At 40.5% G+C, this 25,476-nt stretch overlaps 2 protein-coding genes across 5 annotated transcripts in view; one reads left to right on the forward strand and one right to left on the reverse strand.

Moving 5' to 3' along the window:
* Window positions 1–1,597, forward strand: part of dkk3b (dickkopf WNT signaling pathway inhibitor 3b) — a 35,837-nt gene extending 34,240 nt beyond the window's left edge. The window contains exon 6 of the mRNA XM_041196756.1: window positions 780–1,597. Coding sequence (XP_041052690.1) covers window positions 780–1,122 — 343 coding nt within the window. The 3' untranslated portion in view covers window positions 1,123–1,597. The remainder of the gene's footprint in view (window positions 1–779) is intronic.
* A 6,507-nt stretch (window positions 1,598–8,104) lies between these two features.
* Window positions 8,105–25,476, reverse strand: part of usp47 (ubiquitin specific peptidase 47) — a 155,220-nt gene continuing 137,848 nt past the window's right edge. For all 4 annotated transcript variants that reach the window (XM_041196914.1, XM_041196912.1, XM_041196913.1 and 1 more), the window contains 8 exons: window positions 24,217–24,392; window positions 21,371–21,451; window positions 18,673–18,788; window positions 15,570–15,688; window positions 13,079–13,209; window positions 11,097–11,144; window positions 10,473–10,603; window positions 8,105–9,727 (listed from right to left, as the gene is read on the reverse strand). In XM_041196914.1, coding sequence (XP_041052848.1) covers window positions 9,553–9,727; window positions 10,473–10,603; window positions 11,097–11,144; window positions 13,079–13,209; window positions 15,570–15,688; window positions 18,673–18,788; window positions 21,371–21,451; window positions 24,217–24,392 — 977 coding nt within the window. In that variant the 3' untranslated portion in view covers window positions 8,105–9,552. The remainder of the gene's footprint in view (window positions 9,728–10,472; window positions 10,604–11,096; window positions 11,145–13,078; window positions 13,210–15,569; window positions 15,689–18,672; window positions 18,789–21,370; window positions 21,452–24,216; window positions 24,393–25,476) is intronic.

Below are 25,476 nucleotides of genomic sequence, written 5' to 3' on the forward strand. Positions count from 1 at the left end.
TTTGTTAATATCCTTTATGGAATGAAACCTGCAATCCTAGTGATCTGGTCTATATGTAGCTTCTGTCCCACACACAACTCTTAACTGTCCTCTGAAATGGCTTAGCGAGCCCCTCGGCTGTGGAAGGGGTGGGCATTAAATTCTGGTCTTGCCAGCAACACAACATCTTGAAAGTGAATTATAAAAATTATCATTCAAAGCTTCTTAATAGAGATGCAAACTTCCAGACATAAAATAAAAGATATTCAATCATTTAACTAGTTTCATTCTGATCAAAGACTGAATTCATTCCAAATTCTGACAGCAAGGCTTCTCAATGAACAAAATCTCTCTGGATCGTTGTTTAAGAGCATTTGTCAATGGTAACTTGTACACTTTCAGCAACATTTTGCACTTACATAGTGTCTTTTCTATGTTAAAGCTTCTTGAGGTACTTCACAAAGCTGACTAACAGGAATCTTTATAAACTCGAGCAGTTGGCAAACTATTGTTATTACTTGTAATTTCAGTGGTGTTTGTTGTGTGTAATGGTATCGATAGATATGGAGATAAGGTGGATAAATGGAGTTGATGTGTAGATTAGCCATTCAATTAGATCATGGCTAAACAAATTGGTGGGGCTGAATGGTCATCCCCTGTTCCTGTCTTCATATTTTAGGGTGTGTCAGATGTGTACCAGACAGTGTAAGTGCGTATATAGTATAAGACGTTTGTATACATTATGCAGAGAGATTGTTGAAATCTTTTTTTTCTTTCATTCTCCCACCCATCTCCCTCAGTAAAGCCTTATTTTCCGTGTGTAAGGACTCTGACTTTAAGAAGGGGACAGTCACAACAGTCCCTCCTCAGTATATGGAAATGGAAGAGGTGCTGTTTCCTCCAGTCGTTGCCCTGGAAGGTCCTAGGGATGGGGAGAGTTACATCTACATGATGCCAGATGTGCAAGAGGTCCAGGCTGCAGACATGGATTCGGTGATTGGTCTCTATAACAAGGGAAACGCAGAACAATATGACGAGCATGACCCCACATGGAATATTCCACAGGGTGAGGACGGTTTTGGAAGAGAACAGGACCTGGCTGACAAAGCTAACACTGCTCTTTCATCCAAACCAGGTCCCTGACAACTCATTCACTATGACCTTTCTGTAACCAGCGTTTCTGTGCAATAGGCAAAGCAGGAAGCACTTAGAGGCTTAATAGTTGGGTTATTTTTACAATCCATTGAAAAAATGTGTAGTTCTAATTGGCATTCTCTCTGCAGTGTACCTTTTGTAACTTCTCTGTTTAGTGACATGGGCTGTAACTCTGTCCCAGATGTGTTAATGAATTGCTCTGGAGTTCTTTTTAAATGTAGCATCGGGAACATTGGCATTGGACGCTTTGTCATATTTGGAGCATCGCAGAATATCAGAGAACTGAACACTGATCAGAGGATTCAATCTGGTTTGACCTCTCTAGTCATTTCCATTTCTCCGATGCTGTTTTCAGAAACATATTTTAACTGCCAACAGATGAAAGTATTTTCTTTAGGTAAAGCAGTGAATAAGTGTGTGTTACAATTGCATTAATCAATAAAAGGACACCTTTCATTTGTGACATTGGGTGATGCCTTGGTGTGTTATTCATAGTGCTGAATTGGCTGAACAGGTCTGTGCCAGTTTATGCTCCACATGAGCCTCCTCTTACTCTTCCATCATAATATCCTCCTTTTATATGCATCTATATGATTCACCTCAACCACCTTGTGTTCGTGAGTTCCACATTCTTGCTACTCTCTAGGTAAAGATGTTTCTCCTAATTCCCTATTAGATTTATTAGTGGCTGTCATATTCATGGCATTCATTTTTTGAGCTCCCCAACAAGTGGAAATATTTCTATGTCTACCCCATCAAACCCCTTAATTATCTCAAACCAATATTGGGTTTGCTCTTTGTGGGAAAGAACCTTGGGCATGTTCAGTTTTGGTTGTCAGGTATAACCTCTCAGTTCTGTAATCATCCTTTTAAATCACTTTTCGCATCTTCTCCAGTGGATCTACATCCTTTTTGTAACATGAGTAACTTTGAACAGCTCTAGTCTCCAAGTGTGGTCCAACTAAAATTTGATCCAAGTTTAATAGAATGTCTCTACTTTGCAATTTTTTTCCTCTGGAAATGAAAAAAAGATTTGCTATATTTTAATGGCCTTGTTAATGTGCATCACCTGTGATTCGTGAATCTGATCGAATTTGATCATACATAAGCACTGAGCTCCATTGAACAACTACCCTGATGAGAGATTAGCTATGTAGTTTTGACCAGTTCGACAGATGAGGTTGGGTTCCCAGGTTAATACCTTAACTCCAACGGCGTTGAACTCCCCAGGTCAGGAGCCAAAGCATGGACCCATACTCTGGGCTCTGATCTGAGAATGGAGCTCTAACCTGCAACTCCAAGCCCACTAAACAAGGCAAGCTAAATATCAATAAACCCCCAAAAGAGGGAACCCCACTGATAACTATGCTTGCCCTTTTCTTCCTCCTCCTACCCCTCTCAACTTGAAATTTACTCCCCAATTCCTGATGCACAAATGTACTCTTTGGCAAATGGGAAGTGTCAATGCATGCACTCAACAAGTAGCAAGCGTGGCTCTGTGGGAACCCCTTGCCCTTCCAGAGTCAGAAGATCATGGGTTCAAGTCATATTCCAGACTTGAGCACACAATCCAGATTGACTCTCTGGGAGCATGCCAAGCCATCCTTTTATGTCAATCTGAGTGTACAGACAGGTCATCAGTTTACAATGCAGCTTCCCTTCAGGCCTCCAGAGACTTGAATGCAGAGGCAAGGCTGACACGCAGGGAGGGAGTGCTGCACATTTAGAGATGCTGTCGTTTGGACGAGATGTCAAATGGCGGCCCAGTCTGTCCTTTTCAGGTAGATGTAAAAGATTGTTTGGCATTAGTTTGAATAAGAGTGGAGTGTGGGATTTGCCCTGGGCTCAGGCCAATATTTATCCTTCAACTAACAATATTAAAACATGAACTGGCAATTTCTCATTTCTGGGAGCTTGCTGTGTGAATTGTTTCAAAGTACTTCATTTGTACTTTGGAAAGTCCTGTGGTTGTGAAAGGTGCTATATAAATATAACTCTGTGAATCTATATGGCACTTTCTTCCATAGTCTCTTTCTATGAGGCTGCGGGGGAGAAGAATTACTACAACTGATCAACTCTCTCCATCAGTTTGTTTTGTACAAAGATACTGGAGAAACTACATGCAGCAGTTCATTCAAATGGAGTGTTTCCAGGCTAATATCTGGAAAGCAGGAAGTTGGTGCAGCAAAGGCTAAGGAGCGATTGGAGCTTCTTTCTCTCTATTCTCAGTGATGTCATGAAGCAGTTCACACAATGGGTAGTGAAAATTTAGAATGCTCAACAACTTATATAGCACCTTGAATTGATGCAAAGTCCCAAGATGCCTCATAGGAGCATAAGAAAACAAAGTATGACACTGAGCCATATAAGGGGAGATCAGGTAAGATGGGCAAAAGCTTGGTCAAAGAGGTATGTTTTAAGAAGTGTCCTAAAGGAGGAAAGCAACGTGAAGAGGGGCAGAGAGAGAATTCCAGAGCTTGGGGGTCTAGGCAATTGAAGGCACGACCACCAATGGGGGAACGACTATAATTGGGAATGCACAAGAGGCCAGAATTAGTGCAGATATCTGAAAGTTGTGGGATTGGAGGAAATTACAGAGGTGGGAAGGGGCAAAGCTAGGGAGGGGTTTGAAAAGAAGAATGAGAATTTTTTTAAATTATAAGATATTGTTTGATGAGGAGCTAGTGTAGATCAGCGAGCGCAGGAACGATAGGGGAACGGGACCTACTGTGAGTTGAAGGCTGTTATTTCAGAGGTTGTTGACTCTTGTTAAGTCAAACCTTTGGTATCTTCAGGCATCATCTCCTGTCCTACTATCCCTTCCATTGTTAATAACCACATTGCATCCATCCCTTAATCATTTTAAAAGTATCAGATTTTCTTCTCAGCCTAGACCTCACCAAAGTAAATAACCTCGACTCTCTCAGCCTGTCTTCATAAACAAGAGTTCAAAGATTTGATATTGCCCTGTTATCCCTCTGCATTCACTTCTCAACCTCAACATTTCCATCAAGCGTCTGTCAAAACTGGTCACAGTAATCCAAAGGCTGCATACAATGACAGCATTATTCTCAGAATTGTTTTGATCTGTTAATTTCCCCAGCAATCATGCCTGACGGAGATCATACTGCTGTTGTGATTTTACGGACATAACTTGTAACTATCCTCCACTTACTGCATTTTGCTAGAGAAATAGTCCTTTTATAGGAGACAATATCCCGCACTCGAGTTGTTTGCTGCAGTTCATTGTTTTAAAATGGACTCTAAAAGCAAAATACTGCGGATGCTGGAAATCTGAAACAAAAACAAAAATTGCTGGAAAAACTCAGCAGGTCTGAGCATCTTCAGAGGAAGAGTCATACGGACTTGAAACATTAACTCTGTCTTTGTCTCCACGGATGCTGTCAGACCTGAGTTTTTCCAGCAATTTTTGTTTTTGTCAAAAATAAGCTGTTGTTTGCTGCATGCACCTTCCCTCATCCTGCCTCTGTCCCAGCTCATTATTGACATCAGACACTCTGGAGTATTGCAACCATGTTTGAGTACAAAGTGCAGATATACCAAAGACTTCGTATTAGAGCATAAGAAATAGGTGTATGAGACTGCTGTGCCATTCAATAAGATCATAGTTGATCTTCTTCCTCAACTTCACTTTCCCACTATAGCTGTACTCTTCCTTGGTCTCCAAAACTCTATCAATCTATATTGAATATAACAACTGAGCATTCACTGCTTGCTGGGGTAGAGAATTTCAAAGATTCATAACACTCTGAAGAAATTTCTCATCTCATCTTATCCTGAGATTATGCCCCCTAGTTCTAGTTCTCCAGCCAGGGCAAACAGCCCCTCAGCACGCACCCTCAAGCCCCTTAAGAACTTGATATGTTTCAATGAGATTTATCATCAACTAAACTCGAGTACAGGCCCATTCTGTTCAATCTTTTGTCACAGGACAGCCCTCTTATCCCAGGATGTAATGAACATTTGTTGCACTTCCTCTAAGACAAGTGCATCCTTCCTTAGGGAAGGACGACTGCTTCACTGTGTTAAAGCAGTAGTGACAACCCAGAGCAGTTAATAAAGCATACAGTATCTTAGGCTTTATTAATAGGGGCATTGAGTACAAGAGTAAGGTCATGTTGAACTTGTATAAGACACTTGTTAGGCCTCATCTGGAGTACTGCATCCAGTTCTGGGCTCTAGACTTGAGGAAGGATGTGAAGGCATTGGAAACAATACAGAGGAGATTCAAGAATGATTCCTGGGATGAAGAACTGTAGCTACAAGGTTAGATTGGAGAGGTTGGTACTCTTTTCCTTGGAGAAAAGGTGCCTGAGAGGAGACTTGATAGAAGTATTCAAGATCCTGAGGGGTAGGGCCAGATAAATATTGAGAAACTGTTCCCACTGAAGAGAACATCAAGAACTAGAGGGCGCAGATTCAAAATAATTGACAAAAGGAGTAAATGTGATGAGGAAATTTTTTTTGACTGGAATGAGCTTCCTGAAAGGGTGCTGGAGGCAGGTTCAATCGAGTATTCAATAGGGAATTGGATTGCTACCTAAAAAAAGAGGATGTGCAAGGTTACAGGGATAAGGCAGGAGAGTGGGACTAGATGGAATGCTCTTTCAGAGAGCCAGTGCAGACCTGTTGGGCCGAATGACGACCTTCTGCACTGCGAAGATACTGAGATCTCAAAACTGTCTGGCACTCCAAGTGTGGCCTCAGCAAAGCCCTATATCATTTCAGCAAGGCATCCTTACTCTTATACTGCAATCCCTTTTCAATAAAGGCCAAGATACCATTTACTTACCTAATTATTTGCTGTATCTGCCTGTCAACTGCCTGTGATTTGTGCACAGGAGCCCTCAAAATTCCTCTGAACATCAACATTTACTAGTCTTTAAAAATATTCTGCTTTTCTACTCTTCCAAAGTGAATAATTTCACATTTCCCCACATGATATCCCATCTGCCACCTTCTTGTTCAATCACTTCACTCTTTTATATACCTTTGCAGTCTGTGTCCTCATCACAGCTTACTTTTCCACTAGCTTTGTATTCTCAAAATTGAATAGTTGGTTACTTCATCCAAATCATTTGGGCTCAATAAAAGCAAAACAAGATTGAGAAGAGAGTTGTTACGTGTTCAAAATCATAAGGGGTATGGACAGAGTAGATAGGGGGAAACTGTTTTCCTAGCTCCTTATCGTTAACACTGCCCTTTGTCCACATTGATAGAACAAATGGGTCCATTCACTAACTGATCCAAATCTGCTTCCAGTGCCCTTTTTTGAAATAGAGATAAAAATCATCCAGCAGCTGAACTTCATTCCCTGTCTACGTTACCTAAGAATTCAATGAAGTTAGAGGAGATCAGGACTTCATAAAGCTATATTAGATATCTTTAACAACTGCCATACTCTCCCAATGATTTCTATCACACCTTGAGTCACCTTCTCATCTGTGGCTATTGAGGATTGTTTGATTCCATTGGGTACAGGCCCCTCCCCCTCTGATTGACCTGAAATGAATGGAGATGCTAAACAGAAGAAATGGCACCCAATACATTTTGGCTTAAAAGAAATTTCTCTCTTCCTCTGGGGATGTAATCATCGAGAATGCAGATACTGGATTATAGAACCATGCAGTGCAGAGGGAGATCATTTAACCACCTGTGCTGTCTCTTTGAAAGGGCTATCCAATTAGTCCCACCCTCCTGCTTTTACCCTATAGCCTTCCAAATTTTTCCTTTTCAATTGTTTATCCAATTTCCATTTGATAGGTACTATTGAATCTGCTTCCATTGTTCTGTCAATCAGTGCATTCCAGGTCATAACACACTGCATAAAAACGTTTCCTCATCTTTTTACTTTCTTTTGGCAATTAGTTTAAAGCTATATCCTTCTGGTTCTCAACTTTCCCTCCATAGGAAAGTTTCTTTTTGCTCACTCTATCATAACCCTCATGTTTTTGAATACCTCTATTAAATCACTCCTTGACCTTCCAACATAAGAACCAGAAAATTTATAGCACAAGAATGTGGCCATTTAGGCCATCATGTTTGAATCAAGAGAAAGAGCGATACATTTGAATCCTACTTTCAAGCTCTTGGTCTGAGGCTCTGGGGCGGGGTTACAGCTTTTCAAGTATTAATTTTAAATAGCGCCTCTACTACCCTTTCAGGCTGTGACTTCCAGACCCCTCACCACCCTCTGGGTGAAAATGTTTCTCAACTCTCTCCTAATCCTTCTGCCAATTACTTTAAATCCATGCCATCTGGATATTAACCTCCATGCTCCTATCCACTATCAAATCTCCTTATTTTATACACCTCAATTAAGTCTTGCCTCAGCCTTCTCTGTTCCAAAGAAAACAGCTCCAACTTACCCAAGCTTTCCTCATAGCTAAAATTCACCATCCTTGGCAACATCCTCTTAAATCACTTCTGCTCAATCTGTAGTGCAATCACATCCTTCCTGTAATGCAGTGACCAGAACTGTTCCAGCATAGCCTCCATACACTTATAATCTATATCTTGTCAAATGAAGAAAAGTATCCCATATAGCATAAACCTTGTCTGTTCTAAGGAGACTGAAGTCCCTCATTCATCCCTGGTACCATTCAAATTAATCTCCTCTGCGTCCTCATTAGGGCGTTGATTTCCTTCCTAAAGTGGTGTTCAGAATTAGACACATTACTCCAGCTAAGGCCTAACCAGCATTTTATAAAAGTGATTTAATGCATTTTTTCTTATCCAAATTAGTCCATTTACAAAAATGAGGGTAGATGTTTGGGGCTGCAGTTTCATTAAATCCCAAGTTTTCTGTGCAACATCTAATACTTTATAAATGAACAGGCTATTGTGACATTTTACAACATTCAAATACTAGCAAAAAATAAAAATTACCTTCTCTTAGTCAAAGGCAGCTTGAATCTGCCACCATAAAATGTAAACTTCAGAATCAAAATTGAATGAATAAATGTTTTATTGACATGTTACTCAATTGTGAACAGCATTGGCCATGAAAAAATACTTTCACCAAAAGAAAACATTTTTGATGATCTGTCTCATTAAAAATTGAGGGGCCTCCTGGGAAATCCTAGAGGGAAAATGGTGATGGAGATTGTGCAGCAGTTAAAGATTCCACTTCCTAATGCTCTTCAGTTAAGTGTGTGAAGTGAATCTAGCCATGAAACAAGCTTATCATTCCAACTGCTTTCTTTCAATTTATTTCTTTTTGAACTGGCTGAAAATAAATTCACACTTATGATCTATTATGTCAAATCAATTAAATACAACAGAAAATTAAAATCATTCTGTGCTTCTTCATGGAACAAGATTCACAAAGTAATTAAACCTTTTTGATACAGGAAGTACAATATACATAATTAGAACCAAGATGCCTTTAAGGTAGGTAAAAACCAAAATTCTGAACAAAGGCATTAAAAATTATTGATGCCTAAATACCAACTGAACAGACAAGAAAGAAAGCACCTAAAAATGCAACAGTTCAAGCAGCCCTCTAACACTGTACCACGTGCCTGTGCGACATTTGTGTGTGGTGTGTGTGCGTGTGTGATACGTGTCTGGGCGTGTGGCATGTTTGCATGTGGCTTACATCATGCCTGCCATGTCTGCGTGGCATGCCTGCGTGTGCACGCTCGAACAAGCCCGAGGCAAATAATATTCAACGTCCTCACTCTGGTTACCTATGCCAAGCCGCAGCTTATATCAATGTCTGTACATTCGCTGAAACAATACATGTGCTGGAACTTCAAAATCCACAGCCTGGGAGACAAAAGTAAATCAGTTACAGTCACTACGCCTATGACAAAATGAGTGGGCGCAGATTTACAAACCACACGCAGGCCAAGTAAAAGCTGCTCATAACATTCATTCAATTTATAATCAAGAATCACCTCTTGTTCTGCAATTCTGATGGCACTCCATTTCCATTAACCATCAATACCTCCCCTCCCTATCCCATATATAGTAGGCATTTTTAAAAATTCATCAATGAGGTATGTGCACACTTATATGAATAAAATAAATGACAAATTCTTAGGACTGTGCACAGCTTTTATTCAGCTACAAAATTCCGATTGGCTAGAGGGGTCTAGCATTTCTCGCATATGTGCAGAGTCCGCATTATCTTCAATCGTTTTAACCCCATTTTTTGCACATCCCTTTTAACTTTACAGTACAATAGACTATAGTGCACGACATGATTCAAAGTCAGACAGTGACCCCCAACTGGGCACTGGGCTTCTGATTGGTGGGCAATAAGCCAATCAGTGCTGGTGTCATTAGGTACACCTAATGATGAATGGGATAGCCACAGGAGTTCTACACAGCAGTGGTGAATCAGATTTCAGTTCCAGGGACGACCCAAGCTGGGCCAGGCTGGGCCGAATTTCATTCCTGGCTGGAGTCTTTGCTGGGATCGCCAATAAGATAGATCTTCAGTGCTTTCTCTTTGCGAGGTGAGTAATTCACACGGTGGCCTGATTTTTGCAGCCGGCTGCTTTCTTTCTTCAGTAGCCCATTGCGTTGTTCCTCGGTCATCTCCATCTGGATCTCAGTCTTGTCCCTGCAGAAAAGGAGTGCAGAGAAACTAATTAAAAGGGTGCCAAGAATACACTTTTATTTAGAACGATGGATCTTGGGGCTTAATTTTTTTTTTCTAAAGGCATACATCGGGATGACATCTTGTAATGATCTCACTCACCCCAATAACGAAGCCATGTTAGAGTAATGCATCAAGTAATTTAGAGCAATTAATTTCTACATAGCTCAACCCAAACACACAAAACTTTTAATCTGGTATCAAAACAAACAGCTGACTCAAAACCTGATAGCAACAACTGCTATGGAGATCCCCAACACATTCTAATTCAAATTCAAAGAAGGTTGTGGGTTCAAGTCTCACTCCAGAGGCTTGAGCACAAAAATGTGAGTACTGCACTGTTGGAGGACCCATTATTCAAATGAGACATCTGCCCCCTCAGGTGGATCCCAATGTCCTGGCCAATATTCGTACCTTAGTTAAGGTCCCTAAAACAGACTCTCTGGTCATTATCCCATTGCTGTTTGTGTGAGCTTGCCATGCACAAATTGGTTGCCATATTTTCGAGATTGTAATAGCGACTACAGTTCAAAAGTACTTAAATCGGCTGTAAAGTGCTTGGGGACGTTCCAAGGTTGCAAAATGTGCCATACATCTTTTTGTATTTGTAGACAAGGATTATTTCAACAGATTAGTTGTAACTGTATTAACATTGACAAAATGAGATTGCTATGTCATACAGTTCAGTGTTCAGTTCAGTTCCATTTACCTGTAAAAGATGACTGCTCCATCATCACAGATGTAAAGTGGCCAGACATTCAGAGTTGAGACTTTAGGATTCCAGTCTAAATCTTGGTGAATTTCCAGTACTGAAATGTCACATGGAAAAGTTCCCCTGCCCTGCACAATACAATGCATGAAGCAGCATTAATGGGGTAACAGCAATGCTCATTCATGCTCCTTTGTGTCAACAGAAACCATTAAATCAATCCACTGGATCACAAAACTGCCATTTGTGGAAGGAGCTGGAGATTTGTGGAAGACTGGAGATTGAGGGGTGGGGGAAAGGAGAGGGAACAGATATTTACTAACGACTCATGCTATTTTTAGTGGAAAAAGTAGACATGTCAGACGGAGCACCTCTTACATGACCTCGCTGAGTGAAAAAACCTGAAAGAATAGGAATCGATGCAATAATGTTATGTTATGCTAGTAGGTTTAGAGGTGAAGTAGGGTGGGAGGAGGTTCTTGCCAACACAAGTCTGTTGGGTTGTATGGCCTGTTTGTGTGCTGTAAAATATTACATAATACAAAAAAAATTTATGTTCAATAATGAATTATGTTCCAAAATAATTGAATGATTACTTTGAGCTGTTCTATTTAAACTACTCACCTTAGCAAATTCTATGTTTTCAATGGGAATTTCACTTATTGCATGTAACTGTTAAAAACATAAAAACACATAGAAGTTCATCAGCCAAAACACAGCAAGGTGCTTCACATACAGAATTCTACCATATGCACAATTACTACAAAAGTTTATCCCACAACTGGCTTTGTCAACTTGCACTGCAATTACTTCTCCCATTGAGGATCAGGCTTAAATGCTGAACTACTAGCACCAGGTGTCTCAGAATTGGACAAGGAATAGTTGTTAAAATGGTGTAGATGCAACCTGAAACACTGATCTTTTGTCCCTTTTAGCAATTTGGGCTTATATAATCTGCATATGGTTTACTCTGGAGCAGCAGCGGCCACAACTGTCAGCTCATGAATTTAAACGTCTATTCCAGAATCTCTTAATTTCACATCTCAAGAGGTCAATCAACCAACCCAAAGCAGACTGCCAAGGTGTATCTCAGTTCAATTTCCCTACCCTTTTAACACTCGGCTCGCCATGCCTATTCTGGCGGTTTGAAATGACCATCCACTTAGTACCATTTCACTGCCCTTAACCCGTTTAAAATTTTTATTTTTCAAATATTCATCATTTTTCCTTTAAGTGTTCAGTATTTTCCTCAAATTACAAACTTGCTTTCATATCTTCATACTTCCTTTTGGAGAATAAGACAACACTGCCTTAATGCCCCATGAATCAGTAGCCAAAGTTTCCTTTGGTTTTCTGATTCCTTTTTTGATAGAATCTGCAAATTTTGACACCCTTTAACCTCTATCTTTCCTAAAGTTCATGTACATTACATCCACTGCAATTTCCTCATCTATGTCTGTTACCACCTCAAAGAATTCTACACGGTTTGTCAAGCACGACTGTGCCTTTTGAAATCCATTGCCAACTTGGGAGTCTGAAATCTTTCTTACCACAGATGTTAAAATGGCCATAAATTATCCAAATTATCTCTTTTTTTAAAGGTGAGCATTATATTGGCCACTCTCCTGTCCTCTGTCCCATATCCACTTTCAATTGAACTCTAAGGCCTCTGTAATTTTTTTCCCCTTATTTTGTCAATTAGGAAAAATATCTTGAAATAAACTGCAGGAGAAATGTGCAGATTAAATGTACTTTGGCTTCATGCATGAAAGCAGCAAAAATATCTGCCAAGCGCTGTTGTTGAGTGTGCAGATATCACCCTCCCCAGCCCCAATATCACATTTTGACTGCCATAACCATGATTTATAACCTTTCACAACAATCGGTGGAATTGTTTTCTTTTTGTTTCATTTTCCAATTTGCCCAATGTAAGAACGAAACAATACATAATGTGGCATAACTTGCTGGGAGTGAGAGCTAATAATGAACCTGTGAGTGACAGCACCAACAGTCGTTAACTAATGAGAATAAAGGATTGAGAAAGATCTAGAGGAACAACAGAGAAGATTAATTAGAATCAAATCAGGCGTAGAAAGAGAAATAAAAAGAGGGAAAGAAAGTAGATTGAGAGAGGAAAAAAGACGAAGGAAAAGTAAGAAAATTTTAAGAACTCTAACAGTTGACTACCTGCAGGAATGAGATTTAACAGTTAAATTAACTTTGTAGGCCAGGGAGGTTAACTGGCATTGTTTTAACAATTATCATGTTATTAAAATTATACTTGTGCTGTTAATTGTAAGACTTAATTTTCTGCGGTATGTTTAATGGGGATTAGAAATAACAATCCATTAAGTTCTTAACAAGGCTAAGGGTGAGATTCTATTTGTATGCAGGTAACAGAGGAGTGGCGTAAATTGACCAGCAAGTTCTGGAGATTCACAACTCATGGCATATTAATGGCAGGTGTTGTTAACCATTATTCTTCCAGTAAGATTTGGCCCAGGAGCCCTGCAGTTGGAAATATTTTAGTATCTAAAAAAACATCATCACATTCAGAATTTTTTTTTCACAAATATAAAAGAGGGTAGCTGCTTTAAGTGACTGACTTTCTCTTTCAGCTCCTCAACGTTGCTGCTATCCAGGACAATTTCTTGGAAGGGCTCCAGCTTCATATGGGATGGTTTCCACTGTCTGGTCAACACTGCCAATTGTGACAAGGACTTCATTTTCTCAGGCTCTGAAGGAAAGACCAAAAGAGTGTCAGAGAAATTTAACAGGGACCTGGTTACCACTCTGTTTAAACTTCAAATTAGAGCTGCATATTACTCAGGTGGTATAATACTCACCGGCAAAGAGATCAGTGCGCTTGCAACCTTTGCACTCTTACTCACCACCGGAGCACTGTGGTATAGTATGTTCTACCAACAGCACTGCAGCTACTCCCCAAGCTTTGTCCAACATCATGTCCCAGATGACACAACTCTCTAAGAAGGACAAGAGCAGCAAGCCACCTCCAAGTCTTCCCTCTAAATTGCTCTTTCCGACAAGCTCGTAAAGCACCATTCCTTCATGGACACTGGGTCGGAGTCTTGAAATTCCCTACCTAATACCATTGTGGAAGCATCATTAGTACAAGTATAGTAATGGTTCAAGGAGGCAGCTCATTGCCACTTGCTCAAGAGTCAATGAGAGATGGGCAGTAAGTGCCAATCTTGCCAGCAATGCCCAGTTTCCAAGAATGAATAAAAGATTTCTGTGTCCTAATTTCTATTTTACTGCTGTGCCCATTATTACACTTCAGGTTTCTCACCCCAATTTGCATCTTCATCGACTTATTTTAACATTTCTCAACAGCATTCATCCTTTTCTTTTCCCAACAGGACAGATGAAGAATGCGCTCACTTAAAAATGAGATCTTAAAAAGTCAATCATTTAGGATTGAAATGAGGAGAAATTTCTTCACTCAGAGGGTTGAGAATCTTTGGAATTCACTGCCCCAGAGGATAGTGGATGCTCAGTCATTGCATATGTTAAAGGATGAGAGATATAGATTTTTGATCTCCCAGGGAATCAGAGGGTATGGGGGTAAGTGATCAAGACAGATGATCAGCCATGATCATGTTGAATGGTGGAGTAGGCTCAAGGGGCTGGATGATCTACTCACACACACACACCTGACCATGAACACTCTCCTTAACAGCACTTTCTTTCAAACCCAGACCAGATGTGAAGCACATACAAAACTAAGGGGCTAACAAAGAAGAACATAAATTTACAGGTGGTTATAATTGAAGAAAGATACTGTCCCACAGAATTACTCCCCACAGTATCCCTAGCCAGCACTGAGTCCGGATCATCCTCTGTTTATGTTGACCTGCAAAGGCTCCTGGTCCCCCAAAGCCTTAAGTTTAAAAGTCCTATTCAGATGTTTAAATCCCATCATATGCTTGCTTCTTCCAATCCTAGTAACCTCCTCCAGCCCTACACTACCACCACTAACCATTTTTCCACAGCACAGCGCTGATGAGAAAATTCTGACAGGTGGGAAGAAAGAGTTAATCCATCATCTCACCAATGTCCCATCATTATTTCAAATTATTTAGGAAATCATCAGATCATTAAATATTGGGAAGAACAAAGCTCAGTATTCAGTGCCCACCACAGACTTTGTTTCCTAGCCACTGGCTCCACCTCTCCCCATGTTGACAAGATTAAGGCTGAACCTGACTGCTTGCAGTGTCAGCATGCTATGTGATCCTGAGCCGAGCTTCCAATCCCATAACAAAAACAAAAGTACCTGGAAAACTCAGCAGGTCTGGCAGCATCTGCAGAGAGGAACACAGTTAAACTGTGTTCCTCTCCGCAGATGCTGCCAGACCTGCTGAGTTTTCCAGGTATTTTTGTTTTTGTTTTGGATTTCCAGCATCCGCAGTTTTTTTGCTTTTATTCAAATCCCATAACCTTTCTGCCACCTGACTATGTCCACCTCTGTAGCATCGCTTGTCTCTGCTTCAGCTCTTCTGCTGCTGAACCATGCCTTTGCTGTCAACCATGCCTTTGCTGTCTCGAGAAACAACCATTCCAATCCTTTCCTGGCAACCCTTCCATTTATCACCCCTGCTCAAAACTCTAATGCCTGCATTCTAACTCGTGTCAAGTACCCCAATAATCCTTTGTTCTTGCTGACCTACAGGCTTCCTCGTCAGCCTACAGTTTCCACAAACCTCGATTTTAAAATTCTCACATTTGTCAAATCTCTCTACTGCCTCACCACTCCCCACCTCTGCAATCTTCAGAAATATTTCCACTCCTTCAATTCTGACATCTTGTGCATGCCCGATTTCCATCACCCCACCCCTTCAGCTGCCTAGGCTCTAAAACTCTAAAATCTCCTCCTTAAATCCCTCCATCTTTCTAGTCATTTATGGTGCTCCTTATAATCTACCTCTGTAACCAAGCTGTTGGTCATCTGTCCCAATATCTCATGTGGTGCAGTGTCAAATTTGGTTTGATAATGTTCCTGTGAATTGCCTGGGGATATTTTTCTACATTAAAGCTCCTACATAAATGCAAGTTGTTGCTGAAGTAGAACTTTACCATCAAGTGCCTCAAGGAAAACCTCCCAGTTACTGGAGATGTTGATGTCTTCCTCATAGATGTGATAGTCCAGAAAGATTGTTCCAGGATTTTTCCAGGTTTTTTTCCTCAGTCTAAACCTGTCAAGACATAATAGAAATTGTCAGCCATGGGAAGCCTGCTTTTCTAGTGAAGATGTGTTGCTTTAATGCATCAACTGTGTAGTAACGTGAAGGCAGCCTGAAAAATGATCAGGCTAATTAAAGTGCCTGTGGTTTCATCAGCTTGGCATTCTTTATTTAATGATTACTGCAGTATAGTCATGATCTAATAAGAATTTAAATTTTTTTTTATATTCGTTCATGGGATGTTAGCGTCATTGGCTAGACCAGCATTTATTGCCCATCCCTATTTGCCTTTGAGAAGGTGGTGGTGAGTGGCCTTCTTGAACCACTGCAGTCCATGTGGTGTAGAAACACCCACAGTGCTCTTAGGAAGAGAGTTCCAGGATTTTGATCCAGCAACAATGAAAGAATGGCGATAACAGTTTTCAGTCAGGATGATGCGGGGCTTGGAGGGGAACTTGAAGGTGGTGGTGTTCGCATGTGTCTGCTGCCCTTGTCCTTCTAGATGGTAAAGGTCATAGATTTGAAAGGAACTGTCAAAGGAGCCTTGGCGAGTTCTTGGAATGCATCTTGTAGATACACTGCTGTCACTGTACATCGGTGGTGGAGGGAATGAATTTTGAAGGTGTTGGATGGGATGTCAATCAAGCAGGCTGTTTTGTCCTGGATGGTGTCGAGCTTCTTGAATGTTGTTGGAGCTGAACACGTCCAGTCAAGTGCAGAATATTTCATCACCTTCCTGACTTTTGTGTTGTTGATGGAGGGCAGGCTTTGGGGAATCAGGAGGGAAATTACTCGTGCAGAATTCCCAGCCTCTGACCAGCTCCTGTAGCCACACTATTTATATGGCTGGTCTAGTTCAGTTTCTGGTCATTGGTAACCCCCAGGATGATGATAGTGGGGGATTCAGTGGTGATAATGCTATTGAACATCAAGGGGCAATGGTTGGATTCTTTCTTGTTGGAGATGGGCATGTCCTGACACTTGTGAGACATGAATGTTGCTTGCCACTTGTCAACCCAAGCCTGGATATTGTCCAGGTCTTGCTACATTTGAACATGGACTGCTTCAGTATCTGAGGAGTCACGAATGGTGCCGAACATTGTGCAATCATCAGTGAACATCCCCTCTTCTGACCTTATGATGGAAGGAAGGCCATTGATGAAGCAACTTAACATGGTTGGGCCGAGGAGACTACCCTGAGGAACTCCTGCAGTGATGTCCTGAAGCTGAGATGACTGACCTCCAACAACCACAACCATCTTCCTTTGTGCTGGGTATGACTCCAACCAGTGGAGAGTTTTCCCCCCGATTCCCATTGACTCCAGTTTTGCTAGGGCTCCTTGATACCACACTCAGTCAAATGGGGCCTTGTTGGCAAAGGCAGTCACTCTCACCTCACCTCGGGAGTTCAGCTCTTTTGTCCATGTTTGAACCAAGGCTGTAATGAAGTCAGGAACTGAGTGGCCCTGGTGGAACCCAAACTGGGTGTCAGTGAGCAGGTTCTTGCTAAGCAAGTGCCGCTTTATAGCACTGTTGATGACCCCCTTCCATTTTTTTTTTTTACTGATGATGGAGAGTAGACTGATGTGGCGGTAATTGGTCAGGTTGGATTTGTCCTGCTTTTAGTGTACAGGATATACCTGGGCAATTTTCTGCATAGCTGGATGGATGCCAGTGTTGTAGCTGTACTGGAACAGCTTGGCTAGGGGTGCAGCAAGTTCTGGAGCACAAGCCTTCTGCAAAAAATACCTCTAACTCCTCCGACAGGGATGGCTCATTGTGGGACTGAAACCTGTCATCTATCTAGTGCTCAGTGATTCCTGCATTCACAAAAGGCACCCTGTGAAACACTTGAAAAGGAAAGAAATTCCAGAAACCACTTTCACGAGTTGTTTCCCTTCAGAATGGAGTACAGCCAAGGGTGGAGGGCAAGAAACATCAAAATGGCAGCAGTCGTTAAACATACTACTGAGAATGGAAGGTGGTCAGGCTTTTACAAAATCTGTGGTCACAGAATTGGAAGGCTGTAGCTTGCGAGCAAATGTCACTAACTCCCAGGCAGACACAAAGCAGCTTAATACAAAAGAGACTGATAGAGGTTGAAGAAGTTGTTGCAAGAGTCAGAGGGGAAGTTTTTTTTTTATAATGAGGACTGTTCCTCTGCTATGTTTTCAGCAAACATAAACCAAATCTACACACTGAACTAAAGGAAAAGTGAAGCCTGAAAGGTGGAGGGGATAGAAAGAAGGGAAAACAAAGTTTTGCAGATGAGTGAATTTAGCACCAATTAGTGGTGATAGGCCCATTACAACAAGAATGAATCATTTGTTCCAATCTATTAGATGTTAGCGACTAATGTGAAATTCAGCGGCAGGAAGGATGATGCTCTAATTGAGGCAGATTTGCATGTACAAACCCTCAAGTTTTAGCTCAATGTTACGTTTCTCCACAATAATGTAACTACCATTTTAACTTGATGAAGTAGAGGGACAGTACTGTATGTCACTGTTTTATAGCAATCCCAATTTCCCAGTGATAACATTTGAAATTTAGATATGCTAATACCTGAACTGCTACTTAATTTTAATTCTCTTCAGGATCATTTACCATTATTAAAAAACAGTTCAAAAATATCAGTCCAGACAGTCATACTTATCCTCCATATTCTCAGCCAGGAATGACAGAAGGAATTACAATTCAGTTGTGCACACTTCTCTTTTTTGGAAATCCTTTTATCAGATTAAACTGAAAATTTAGTCCTGCTGGTGTAGGAGCAGAGCACATTTTAAAGTAAAATTCAGACCGGTAAAGATCAAGATGTAAATCCGGCAGAAGACCAAGAAAATTATAGTATGCTGGAAAAGACAAGATGGGCCAAATGGCTTCCATCCATTCTGTAACCTCCTCTGGCCAGGTGTTAATTACTCTAAAAACAGGTTATGATAGGCATCCTGCTCTTTCAAATGATTACAAGGTAACTTAATGCCAATCCCCACCTGTCGATACCAAGATCCAGCCCACACTGTTCTTTCAGCTGAGGCAGAAGCTCCTCTTTTGACTGGCGCACCGTCATGCCTTTAGCAAACACAGCATCGAGCAGAAATTTACAGGGCTGCAATACAAAAGCACAGTACAAACATAACAGTCTTTTATTCAAACGCTATCCTGGCATTGGAATTTCATGAAAGGCTAAAAGTATTCAACTGCCCAGTTTTTCCAGGTTAAGTTTTTCCAGTTATCAGAATCACAGAATTGTTACAGTGCAGAAGGAGGCCATTCAGCCCACTGTGTCTGCACTGCATTGTCTCTCCAAATGAGCAATTCAGTTCGTGCCATTCTTCCGCCTTCTCCCTGTAACCCTGCACATTCTTTTTTAGATAACAGTCTAATTCCCTTTTGAATGCTTCAGCTGAATCTACACTTATCACAATCTCAGGCAGTGCATTCCAGACCTTAAACAAAAAAAGTTTTTTCATATCGCTTTTACTTATTTTGCCAATTTAAATTTGTGCCCTCTCATTCTTGATCCTTTCACGAGTGGGGACAGTTTCTCCTTATCTACTCTGTCCATAACCCTCATAATTTTGAATACTTCTAACAAGTCTCTTCTCAGCCTTCTTTTTTCCAAGGAAAATAGATCCAACTTCTCTAATCTATCTTCATAATTCAAATTTCTCATCCTTGGAACAATTCTTGTGAATCTTTTCTGCACTCGCTCCAATGCCTTCACATCCTTCCTCAAGTGCACTGCCCAGAGCTGGACATAACACTCCAGCTGAGGCCAAACTAATGTCTTACACAAGTTCAACATAACCTCCTTGCTCTTGTACTCTATTCCCCTATTAAAGCCTAGGACACTGTAAGCTTTATTAACCACGCTCTCAACCTGTCCTACCACCTTCAATGAGCCATGTACATTTACACCCAGATCACTCTGCTCCTGCACCCCCTTTAGAGTTGTACCCTTTATTTTATACCATCTCGCCATGTTCTTCCCACCAAAAGAATCACTTCATGTTTTTCTGTAATGAACTTCATCTGCCACCTGGCTGCCCATTCCACCAATTTATGCCCTTTTGAAGATCTACACTACCCTCCTCACAGTTCACAATGCTTCCAAATTTCATATAATCCACAAATTTTGAAACTGTGCCTTGTGCATCAAGTTTAGGTCCCTGATCTGCTCACTTGTGCTTTCATTTACCTGTCACAATTGCGCTCTGCTTCTCTCTGGTCTGTCTGGGCCCCGCTCCTCCAATCACAGATTCTGAATCTGTAGAAGGAGTAAGATCGGGAGAGGGGGAACCTTGAATACATCTAAAATTGCCCTGAGACGACAGAAAAATCAGACTCTAGAATTTGCTGGTGGAAAATGGGCAACTTCATTTATTACCCATCCCTAGTTGTCCAGAGACATGAAGAGTCAATCCCAGTGTGGAACAGGAGGCAACTACATACAAAAGTCCACCTTACAAGAGGAAATTAATGAACCAGTGGGGTTTAGTCACAACAAGACATTAGCTTTCCATGGTCTTTCTTTGGGTGCACATCAACAAGCTACCCGACATACTCACGGGATTTGAACTAACACTTTGCTAGCCCAGTGCCAAACAGACAAACTATGCTGTTGTGTTCTTCACAATTCACAATTCACTTGTTATGACAGATACTATTTACTATTGTAAACAGGCTGTGTGTGGTGAATTAAAGAAAAACATTAGTGGAGAAGGACACAAGATTTGCCTTCCTCAGTAAAGCAAAGATTTAAGGCACGGAAGGAGGCCAAGTGGCCTATCGTATCGATACCGGTATTCCCATAGCCTCTTCTGCTTTTGATCAAATGATAAGTTAAAACTTTTGGAGCTGCCTATTGACAAAGTTGTAGCAGGCAGAGCTCAAAGGAAGTCGCCTAGTTCTGCGAAGTTTTAATTTGTGTTAGATGCTTGGCAGTGTTAGAAACTATTACACGCAGCCTTTTACGATATTCTCAAATAATCGGTGACACTGGAATCTTATTTTACAAGGTTCCCAAAAGACACAGAAAAGAAAATTGAAAACCTCCACTTCCTAAGCAAGTACTTTGTGTATTTACATATAGATTTACTTCAGCTCAATTTTTCATTTTAATGCCCTATGGGAATTTTAAAATGAACTAGTTGGGGCTGCACTGGCATGCTTGTGAGCTGCGATTTCATGTGCCGCAGGTTAAATTTCACTGCAGTTCAGAACATTGTAAGACATGGTTTATGAGGCATGTAAGACCACCAAGTATAGCCAAAGATACCATTACACAACAGAAATCACTGTCTTTATTGGTCTTTTCTAATATTCAATCCTGATCAATTGCAGAAATAATTAAAACTACTCCAATGTTTTAACATAAGTTTTTTTTTCAAAAGAGATAATTACTTCACCTTTATTTAATTGACTTAAGGGTCACCCATGGCTCAGTGGATAGCACTCTTGCCTCTTGACTCAGAAGATCAGCCATGATCTAGCTGAATGATGGAGCAGGTTTGAAGGGCCATAGAGTCTACTCCTGCTCCTATTTCTTATGTCATGTTTAAGCCACTCTCCAGAGACTTGAGTAAATAATCTAAGACTTGCATTCCCAGTGTTTTCACAGGCTTAAGAACAAATGCAAAGTTAATATTCACTCAGTACGGTAAAGTCAAAGTAACCAGTCTTTCTTACCTCTGGGTCATTCACAAGTAGTTGGTACACTTTAACACGATATTCCCCTTTCTGTAGAGCTCTTCCAAGTCGAATAGTTACCTATAGATTTATTTTTAAATATATTAATTTCAAATTGATACATCTATACCACAGCTTTTTAAACAAAAACTTTGCAGCTAATGTTCGGGTCCAGATGTAACTAGCTAGTTATAAGAAGTGAGAGAAATGAGGCCTAGCATCAGTGTGGAACACAACATATGTAACTCCAGACAATATCTCTCTGTGCATGGACACACAGAGAACTGCCATTTCAGACTCTGGGAGATAGAAATCACTGCCTGAGTGACGTTACCGATAATTTTGTCCCGATAAACATTTCGTTGCAAAGTGCCAAGGCTTGGCGGAGAGGTAACTCTTCTGATTCAGTTGAAAAATCTGCTGCCGGTACCTTAACAAGTACCATGTGCCCATCACCACTGTACTTATTGACCTACATTGGCCCACATTCTGCCAATGCCCTAATTTTAAAATTCTCATCGTGTTCAAATCTCTCCGTGAACACGCCTCTGTTTCTCTGTAACCTCCTCTAGCCCTATAACCTGCTGAGATCTCGAAGCTTCTCCAAGTCTGGCCTTTTGTGCACCCCCAATTTTCACTGCCACACCATCGGCAACCGTGCTGTCAGCTGTCTAGATTCTGGAATTTCCTCCCTAAACTTCTCCATCTCTATCTCCTCCTTTAAGATGCTGCTCAAAAACAACCTCTTTTGACCAAGCTTTTGGTCGCCAGTCTTAATGTTTCCATGTGTGGCTCGATCCCGAATTTTATTTAATATTCACTCTTGTGAAGTGCTTTGGGATATTTTACTGTATTAAATGTACCATATAAATGCAAATTCTTAAAGTTAGGCTGGATGGTTAGAAGTTGTGTCTTTTCCTAAGTGTGCCAATAAATAGAGAAGCACTAGTGCAGAAAACTGAATGTATAATCTAACATAGAAGGCAATGTCGGCAAACCAGGTTACACACACTTTCGATACCAGCGTCACTGCCTGTGGTACAAAGTGACCATCTTCCATTAACGATCACTCTTATCTTACAGAAATATTGAGGTAGAATTGTAAATTCATGTAAAGAAAAGTAGAAAAAGCCCAGTTTCAGTACCAATGCTTTAGTAATATTAAAAAAATGAAAATGTAGCAGAAATAAGTCTCTATATTGCATGAATTTCTGTACAACCATTCTCTGCATTCTATGACAAGTGCTGAATATCTAAGCAACAGTGAATTAAAAAGCAACCTACATCACTTTTTTCCCTCCCAATGGCAAAATTATCCTCTTTACAATATGTAAATTTTGTTCTCTCCCTTTCTGATTGTTTCCCCGTCTCTCACACTATTTACATGTGAGGTTACAAGTTTGGAACTTAGTCACAAGCATCTGTTGGAATCTCCCTGCAAAGGCCGGGATGAGAACAAAAATTTAGTGTGAAGGGAACAGAAATAACAATTTTCAAGAACATTACTAAGGCGGTTAAGAGATGGCTAATAGGAGTTTTCAAGATGATGAGAAGTTTTGATAGAATAAAGGGGAAAGAAGTTCCCCTTCTGGCAAGTGGGTCAATAACTACAGGTCATGAATTCCAAATTGTGGAAAAAGTTCTGAAAGGCCAGTGAGAAGCAATGTTTGCACTTAGAATAATTGAGGTATGGAACACACTGCCTGAGAAGGTGGTGGAAGGTGATTCCATAATTTTCATGGAATGTTGGACAGATACTTCAGGATGAGGAACTTACAGGGTAATGGACAAGAAACTGCTCTGGAACTACAACTTGTATTTATATAGCACCATTAAAAAAACGAATCATCCCAAAGCACTTCACAGGAGCACTACAAAGTAAAATTTAACAGTAAGCCATTTAGGTGACAAGAGGACAGATGACCAAAAGCTTGGCCAAACAGGTAGGTTTTAAGGAACATCTTAAAGAAGGAAAGAGAGGTGGAGAGGCAGAGAGATTTAGAGAAGATAGCTCAGAGAACAACTGCTCTTTCAGAGAGCCTGGGCAGCCACAACAGGCCAAAATAATTCCTTCTATGTTGTAAATTTCTATGATGCCATGAACACTATTTACTGCTCCGAGAAGGTGATTGTAGTATCCAAGGCAGATAAAATAGAGTTGAGGCATTGAGCAGCCATGATCTAATCGAGTGATGGAAAAGGCTCTAGGTACTGAATGATCTGCTGCTGATCTTATGTTCCTAGTTCCTGAAGTAAGAATGTAAAAGAGACTCCAAAACACTAACCTACAGCATATCACTGGTTGATAGAATAAGCAGCACAGATAGATTTAGACAATGTCTCATAGAAAATTTCAACCAATTTGTTTACAAATATTAGACTTACAAAACATTGTAGCGTATCACCTACCATTATCCTTGAGTATTTACAAACAATGTGCATTAAGAACAACATCTGGGACCTCAGTCAAAGGCAGGACCAATAGCCTGTCTTCTTAACCAATCTGCAGGTTAGCCTTGAGAGAGTTTAAACTTTATTTATAGAAAACTTCTAAAATTTCCAGTTCTCATGAATGGTCATCGACCTGAAGCAATAACTGTTTTTCTTTCCACAGATTCTACACATTTCCAACGATTTGTTTTTATTTCAGATTTCCAACATTCACAGCATTATGGCTTTATAAATAAATAAACTTCTAAATAAGATTTTATTTGATAGAAGTGATTTATGTAATACTTCAGGATGAAATCATTTGGAGATTACTTAATTCACTAAATGTAAAACAGTTAAAATATAATGACCCCACCACCGCACTTAACTGAAGAGATTTAATACATATTTCACACCTTGTTGTCATCGGAGAATGATGAAAGAGTCTCGTTTAATCGAACGCTCTCAAACTCCTGGTTGTTAGCATAGACCCGGAAGACTTTAAACTGGGATGATGGAACTCCAATATATGGCTCCAACTGTTGCTTGAAGGCAGCCAGCGTGATGCGCTTATCAACAAACACCAACAATCCTGAAAGAATAAACTTAGTATAAAAATCTGGCACGCAAACAGTAGCTCACTGCATAGCATTAATACAATTTTTACTCACTTGTCCAAACCACTTACATTCATTTACAAAGTTAAGTAGACATTGCTAGTGCTGTTGTGTAAGCTACGATTAGTCAGAATCCCAGCAGCAGAGCATACTGTTACAAAGCTACTGCTACCAGAAGGGGTCCTTTATCACTGAAGACACTATTAACCCTACTCATGTTGCTGGTCTGCGTCACTCAGTCCCTGTGCAGTCATTATCAATACCAAAATAAACTTGCAGATTTGCAATGACTAAGAAAACACAATTTAACAAAAACATGTTGTCCCAGATTTTGCTGGAGCGTGGCATCTTACAGCATGTCCCAGCAGCCATTTTCCTGTACCCTTCAGCTCCAGAACATTCTGTCTTGTGAGTTGCTGATTCGGTACAGTGAGTGCAACAGGTCAACTGGGACTTCAGTGAATGGCGGGACCAACAATCTATTTCCTTATTTTGTTACGATGCCTGTGGGGGAACCGTAGACCAAAATAACCAAATTTACCAAATGATCCCCAAAGATGAAAATGACCAACGTATAACTTTTACTTTAACACGAATCCAAATTCATGCTTAATTTACATTAATTAACAGGCAGATGATAGTTCAAATAAAAAATTAAAGTTCACTTTAAATAGTCAATACAACAAAGATACATCTTAACACAAGTTTTCCCATACAGCACATATGGAATTATGTAATTAAACAATTTTACAATATGCTGTTCTTTAATAACGCAGGGTAGGTCAAGAGTCATATCTGACAACAGCTTTCACATTCAAGTTTCACAGGTACAATTATCATTAGCACGGCACACTTCTAAGAAAACTCTCCTCCTCAGGTTATGACAGTCCTGATGGTGCAGCTTTCCAGAGTTCCTTTTCAATCGACAGACCAATAATAACCGGTTCACAATCTGGTCCTCTGATATAAGCTCTCAGCTCTTCTGCATGACTGAGCTATTCGCATCATTTTTTAAGATGCAGTCCCTTTTCGCTCGGTCATATATCGCTTCCCTAAGTA

Source organism: Carcharodon carcharias, chromosome 10 (genome assembly GCF_017639515.1).
Source record: "Carcharodon carcharias isolate sCarCar2 chromosome 10, sCarCar2.pri, whole genome shotgun sequence".
NCBI lineage: Eukaryota > Metazoa > Chordata > Chondrichthyes > Lamniformes > Lamnidae > Carcharodon > Carcharodon carcharias.